This window comes from Setaria viridis, chromosome 8, assembly GCF_005286985.2.
Source record: "Setaria viridis chromosome 8, Setaria_viridis_v4.0, whole genome shotgun sequence".
NCBI lineage: Eukaryota > Viridiplantae > Streptophyta > Magnoliopsida > Poales > Poaceae > Setaria > Setaria viridis.
Window position 1 is genome coordinate 19660552 of NC_048270.2, and position 7338 is coordinate 19667889.

The 7338-nt window shown below is 51.7% G+C and overlaps 1 protein-coding gene across 1 annotated transcript; it reads right to left on the reverse strand.

Annotated features, from left to right (window-relative positions):
- Positions 1–4522: 4522 nt before the first annotated feature.
- LOC117866555 (uncharacterized) lies at positions 4523–7008 on the reverse strand. The gene is made up of 7 exons (XM_034750800.2): positions 6169–7008; positions 5889–6086; positions 5728–5793; positions 5575–5643; positions 5403–5474; positions 5104–5319; positions 4523–4973 (listed from the first exon to the last, which is right to left on the reverse strand). Exons 1-7 carry the CDS (start codon positions 6784–6786, stop codon positions 4905–4907), a joined length of 1308 nt encoding a protein of 435 aa, XP_034606691.1. The 5' UTR covers positions 6787–7008; the 3' UTR covers positions 4523–4904.
- Between the last annotated feature and the right edge of the window lie 330 nt (positions 7009–7338).

Sequence of the window (7338 nt, forward strand, 5' to 3'; positions counted from 1 at the left end):
TCCTAAGCGTTCTAGCAGCGGCTATCATCTAAACAGAGCGAGTCATATTTAGAGATAAGCACAGGACAACAAGGAATGTTCATAACAATCAAGGGGTGGCTATCCAATCATGTCTTGCGGTGAAATAATATGCACTTTGTAAAACAGGGCGATAGGTTGTGTTTGAAAAACTAGGTATTAAGTATGCATCAAAGGGTGAGATTGGACTTGCCGTCTTCAAAGCCTTCCGGGAGTTCCGGCTCGCGGTACTGGTCCTCGGGCTCGGGCTCGCGATCAAACTCTTCCTCGGGCTCATCCTCGGGCAATCCGCGATCTACGGCACACACAAGCAGACGCACAAATAAATAAAAGAGAAAACAACTTTTAACCGTGAGCTCCGAACAGGAAACGCGAACGGAAAATAGGTAGAGGGATTATTTTTGGGAAATTTGGATATAGATCGGCGAAAGTATTCTGGAGGATGACGTGGTAAAATTTGGGATTAATTGGAGGGAGTTTGGCGCATGAAATGACGGGTTAATCATTGATTAGGGGCTTAAATGGAGGTTTAGGGCTGATTTTTAATAAACCAGGGACCTATTTGTAATTTCTTTCGGAAGTGGAGGGGCTTATGTGTAATTTGGGGAAACTTGGGGGTCGGATCTAAAATCAAAGGCAATCTTCTCCTTCTTCTCCAGGAACTTGGAGATGGAGAGAGAGAGGGAGGGTGGGCCGGCGGCCGGCCGGCCGGGCGTCGCCGGCGGCGAGCCGGGGGCGGCGGGCGGTGGAGGAAGAGGGGGGGCCCGTTTTGCCCCTCACCTTGGGGGGGAAATGGAGAGGAGCGGCCGGGCGGCGTCGACCTTCGGGCGGAGAGGAACCGGCGGCTTGCGGCGGCGGCGGCGGCTTGCGGCGGGGCACAGGCGGTGATTCCGGCGGTGGTGGCGAGTTGGGCGGTGGGGTGCGGCGGTTGGAACCCGGCGGGGTGGCCTTTTATAGCCCGGCGGCGGGTGGGGGTCCGGTCAAGGGGCGCCGGCGGTATGGCTCGGTTTCGTGTCGCTTGGGGCCGGCGGCGGCAGCTTGCCGGCACGGCACGGTGGCGTGCCGGGGCGGGGAGGTAGGGGCCGGGGCGTGGCGTGGGATGGTGGCGCACGGGGCCGGGGCGGCCGGTCGCCGGGGCGGCGGCGCAGGCGGCCCGGGGCCGGTTCGGGCGCACGGCCCGAGGGGGCGGCAGCGTGGGCGGCGGGCCCCTCCCCCTGGCGTGCGGCGGCCGAGTGGAGTGGCGCCAGTAGGGGGTGGCGCCGGGGTGAGTTAAGGAGCTGGGGCCGGTCCGGGCGCCAGGAAGAAGAAGGAGGAGAGAGAAGGAGGGAGGAAGAAGAAAGGAGAAGGAGGAAGAAAGAAGAAGGAAAAAGAAAAGGAGAAAGGGGAAGAAAAAGAGAAAGAAAAGGGGGAGACCGGCGGCACTCGCGGCACGCGGTCGGAGCACGCGCACGGCGTCTTGACACCGACACGCGGCGAGATTCGCGGGCACAGATAAAAAGACAGGTGGGGGTCGGCATGGGTACCGGGACGGCGAAATCGCCGGGGAGGTTTCCGATTTCCGGGAGCTCAGCGGTAAAAAGGTTTTAAAGACAGTTTTTAACGGGTGATTTTAGTTAGTGATTTTTGCGGGCGTTACAGCCGTCTTCCTCCACGGTGCCCTGTTGGGGCTGCCGCTCCTCCTCTCACGCCTGTGCGGCGAGGCCGACACCAATGACGACAACGGCGGGGGCGGCCACCCCCGCGGCTGGCCGTGATGGCTCCTCACACCCTGCGGCTAGGCGGCGGCGGCCGAAGCCGCGCGGCACGGCATCGCGGAGGTCCTGGGCGGAGTTGTGGAGTGGAGCAGCTCCACTCAGAGCTGGAGTCTGCCAAACAGGGTCTAAGTTTCTTTATCGAAGAGTCAAATCATATCATTTTATGTTTGAGCAAAATTATATAGAGGATCATATATTATAAAATATTTAATGAAGAAATTAATGGTACTTATTTGATCATGAATGTTATTACTTTATTGTATAAATTTGGTCAAACTTGAGATTATTTGACTCTTCAAGAAGTTGTAATTGTAACGTAGGGAGTAGGACACAATCGAAGATATTTTTTAGATAAGGGTTTATTTTCCGTTAGTGCTGAAGGATCTGGGAGAAAAAGACGGATCTGTACAGCACCGAATATTTCTGAAGGAGACATTTATCTGATTCAAACGTCTAGGCAGCCAAGATTTTATCTTGCAGAGTGCAGACACCTTCTGTTCGATGATACTGAACAATATTCTTGAATTTAATATGATCTACAAACGGAGATGATTAGTACTGGAACAAGCAGCCAAGTATGAATCATTGCCTGCACTGCTCAGGGGTACTATGGCGGACCTAATGTTTTCTGTGCGCAAAAGCTGGCATGAACATGGCGTGGAATGGGACACATGGAAGCACTCACTAAAGAGTCCAGAGTAACACCCTACCCATGAGCATAGATCTAGCAGTGGCTCTTCTCTTCTTGCTAGAGAACGATGTTTTTTTTTTTCTGTGAATCTTCCACAGTTTTTGCCTCTTCTCTCGTCTGAAATGGTGATTTTACTGCATTCATAATTTGATTTGGACTACTGCAATTTTATTCTAAACGTTCACTGGATAATGGGTGGCGAGTTCGACTGGTACGGGCCCTGTCCTGTGGCCAAATTGAAGGCCAGATTTCACTGCAGATTATGATGGCTTTGTGACCAATATTAAAATCCTCATATTATAAATGGTGGTGATTGTGTGCCTCCCATCACCATCGTTGTCCCTAAAATTCAATTTATTTAACCACCCTTGTCGCCAAATTTGATTATTAGCAATTTGCTAATTGACATATTTCTTTTGCACAGCAGTAATTATCTACATTTTGAGAGAGAAAAATTCTACCTGTTTATTCATTTGTATTCACTCTTTATGACACCATTGTCACGTGACGCATGAAATTGTTTGATCTGTTATATATGTTTTTGCTAGTTGTGACGAATTTGCTTATATAGTCGAAAATGGAACGGCATCGATTAAATGTATTCCTCAAAATTGAATCCTGATAATACTTGAACCCGTTGATGAAAGAATGCAGTTGGAATGATTCCTCCGTCGTCTGGCCAGGACCACCATTCGTGGATTCGCCTTACCTTCTGAAAGCTCCAATTCAGCCGCTATCAGAGTTTGTTGCGCTTGTCCAGGCCTCAAAGTGCCCACTGCTTGAATGCGACGGTGATGGGGCACGATACAATCAGGGAAGGGCTTGGTTCAAACTCCATGGCGTCGCTACTAATGTCTCGGTCACGTAATCATAGTTGAGAATGCCTGGCGCCACAAGCAAGTGGACTACAAATATGAGGATGGCAAATTTCATCTTAAATTAAATGTTTTTCCAAAATAGATAAATACGTGGTCTTGTAAAATCGAATTCGAAAGTGCGTACTGGTTCCATGAGACAACCCTTGAGTTTTTTAAAACCTCTTTGTTTCTACAATGAATTAGCATCATTTGGAGTCTCAATGACAAATTGACAAAGGAGGGTGTATGTGATTGTAACCTTGTAGCCCCAAAGGCACAGTAGGACAGTGACCTGCCACCTGCATTGTCATTTTTGCCTTGAGAGACCACATTGGAACATAAAAACTAAAGTATTCCACAAAATGTCCCTTTTTTGTCGTGTAAAGATGCAGTCGTCGTTTTTCTGGATGCCATGAACGACTAGGTGCCAAAAGTTCTTCACAGGTTTGTATACGACTAAAGTCTAAAGAGGGAGGCAGAGGACAACCCTCTGTCACAGATGCTTCTATCCTGGATGGAATCTTCTCCACTCTGTAACCCAACACCTGCCTTTGTTTTCATGCTGCTATTGTGTCCTCTTCCTTGTCCTGCAGACGACGTGTCAAAGACACTTACAAAACACAATTTTATAACATGATTGCTCATTTCAAACCATTTTGTTAATCAGGCCTGATGACTCTTGCATCATGGGAACAACAAGTCTAGGGAATTTTTATATAATTAATTAACATTTTATTGTGAAGGAAATAATTGAACATTCATATATAATCGGACCGCTATGATGTACAGACAGAACACTGCGACTTTTCTAAAAAAACGTATTCAACATTTTTATAATCTAGGTCGACCAAACCTAAAAGAGAATTTTATGGACACGACAGGCGCGCTAACATATCATTGCCGCGATGAAAGGTCGTGAACAATATCAGTTCCGCTCATCATGCAACCGAAGAACCTTTCTGCCGTGCCAGCAGTTTGGTGTTTTGGGAGAGAATAAAGAGCAGGTACATTTAGCCCCCAGCTTAGTTGTCCGGATGAGATTAACAATGCAATCATGTAGTACACTGCAGCAAGACACTAAAAGAGGTTAAGATTCTACCTAGAGTGGTTGACACCAGCTCATCAGAGGGCTAAAAGACTATGATGCAGGTAACAAGCTTTGTGTCACCTACCAACACAAAACTAAAAGCATCCAGCAGCAGTTACCAAAAGCAGGAAACATCACATGTATATAAAAACCATCAACTTGATGTCTAAAGGACTAAACATCATTACACTACATTACATTACAAGTACATTACTTTGGAATTTCTTTTGGAAATGCAAGGAAATTAACATCATCTTTTTCGCGTTCTTCTCGGCCTCGCTGAGCTGGAAACTTTCAGCTGAGGCATTTAGCGAGTAAGAGTCCTCTTTCTATGCACGGGTGTATGTACAATCATGGAGAATTTTCCAATGATTGCAGCCCAACCCTGTTGTTAAGTGGCCCTGAGGCCCTGCGCCAGACATGCCCCCCATTGATCATCTCTTGCCTTGATTGGTGATCGGTGAAACTGAACTGTCCCTCAATCAGAGCGTCAATGATCACGTATTGCCCCGGAACCCCATCAGCACCAGGCTTTGGAGGTCATCCTCCTCCCACAAGCTCCCCATCTGAATTTTGTCACAAATTTCACAGGTTACTATCATAGCTGTCACTTCTAAAGCAATTCAGATTTTGAACTCATTGCTGAACTGGTGTTGATATGGAAAATGAAATGTATCTAACAAAATTACAACATACCTGAGAATTAGCATTGTGAAATCCTTCAAGTGAGTGGTCTGGGATGCCATGGTTCACAAAGGTGGACGGTGTTGCAAAGCTTTTGGCACTGGTCACCGCACTCGGCGCTGCAGTACCTTGAGATGAGGCGTAGCAAAGCGCAGGGCTTGAATCCTCCAGTGAGTAGACTGGCGGCGGCGGCAGGGACGACGCTGCAGGCGCGCACGGCTGGTTGGCCTGCGTAATTTGTTAAGCCGTCACGAAACTGACAAGCAAAGAACAAAGTTCATGGAACCTGACTCTTGTCAAGAGGAGGTTACATCTTTGGGGATGAAGCTGTCCACGTCAATTTCGAGTCGCGGGTTAACGGTAGAGAGCTTCATCGACAAGAACTGTTGTAGAAGCAAAGGAATCTGTTAAAATTCACAAGCGTGCGTAATCTTTTGAACCCCTGTTCGGTCCAAACTCCAAAGTAGAGACTGTCACACACACCTCCACTTGCCGCTGCAGCGACTGGACGTAGTTTATGATCTCGTCCAGCATCACCGCCTTCCCGGTAACCTTCAGTCAAATTCTTTGAAAGTTAACCTCTGTTTGAAATTGATTTCAAATTCGACCCAAAAAAAATATCATGTCGTAATTTACCTTGCTGCAGCCAGGGACGAGGTCTTGCAGCAGCTTCATACGCTCGCTGATCTTCTCCCTCCTCACCTGAAGAGAGTCAGGGACGGCAACCACGTGAACGACTGAAGCTTTACAACGAAACGCGTTAATTGAGTCAGACACGTTGTTCGCCGCCGGCGTACCCGCTCGGCGAGGCTGTGGCTGTCCGTGGCCTGGCCCCGGCGAGCTCGCACGTGGATGTAGTCCTTGGGCGGCTCGGCGGCGACCTCCTTCCCCTTGCCATTGCCGCTCCCCGCCTCTCCTGCCGCCGGCTTCCGCTCCTCATCGGCGGTGTCCGCGGAGAGCTTGCATTTCTTGGCTCTCGTCTCCGGCTCCCGGGACTGAACAGCAGAATTCGACATTGTCAAAGACAGGTTTCACGTTGTACAGAAATGGCAAAACAGAGACACAGACGATTAGTACCTTTGGTGTGGCCGTGGTCGCTGCCTCCTTGGCCTTGGACTTGCCTCCCGGTGCCTTCCGCTTCCGACTAGGGCTGTCGCTGCTAGACCCGTCGCTGGCATGCTGCTGAGCAGTGCCAGGCGCGGGCGCTGTCACCGGCTCGCCGAGGAGCAACTGGCTGCTGGCAACGCGGGACAGCTTCCCGCCGGAGGCCGCGAAGCACGAGAGCCGCGCGGCGTCCGCGCCGAGCAGCGGAGCCCCGAACGGCGCCGGCGCCGGCTTAGATGGGGAGCCCACGGGAGAGCTGTAGCAGGACGCGTACCGTGACGATGACGGCACGCTGACGCCGAGCCTGCTTGCAAGCTGCTCCATCAGGGCGGTGTCGACGGCGGCAGCTCCGGAAGCCGCCGCCGCGAGCGACGACGGCGACGGCGAACGCGACGGCACGAGCGAGCCCATCGCTGCGTCGTGCTCCCACCCCGACCGCGCTCCAGCGCCGGCGCCCATCAGCTCGTGCTGCACGTGCACCTGCAGGGCGACGAACGGCGCGCCGCCGCCACCGGCGTTGGCGACGGCAGCGTGATGAGCGACCGGCCACGCCAGGTCGTGGAATCTCCCCAGGAAGCCGTCGTGCGCCATCACCGCTGCTCGGTGCCACGACACGACACGAGAAAGAGAGGAGCAGCAAGGGGGAAGGGCGCGCCCTCGAGCTCCGCGCCACGTAAATGTATGCGCGCGGGCGGGCTCGCGAGTGCGTGCGTGCGTTCGTGCCGGCGCGAGGACGGCGGTGGTGGCGGGGAGTGCGCGTCGTGGTGCGGGATTAGTGGGCGCTTTCCCCGTGTGTGTGTGTGTGTGTGTGGGGAGGGGGGGGGGGGGGGGGGGGGGGGGGGGGGGGGGCGCGCTTCCGCCTGGTGGTGCGCTATGTCTGTCGAGCCTAGCAGAGAAGAAATAGGGGGCAGGGCAGGGGAAGGACAGGCCATATCGGTTTGCGATCCGCAACCGTTGATCTTGAAGAATGTTTTTTTATGGGGGAAAAGGAGACGAGGATCGGGGGGATCTTTCTGAAAGGGGAAACTCGATGGAGCCCGTCTATTGATGTAGCATGGCTGGTGATGGTCATAGATGAAATGTCTGTTTGTCGGTGTTTTGGGCAGTTCGAGATTTAAATGTAAGTTTGAAGCTTCTTTGGGT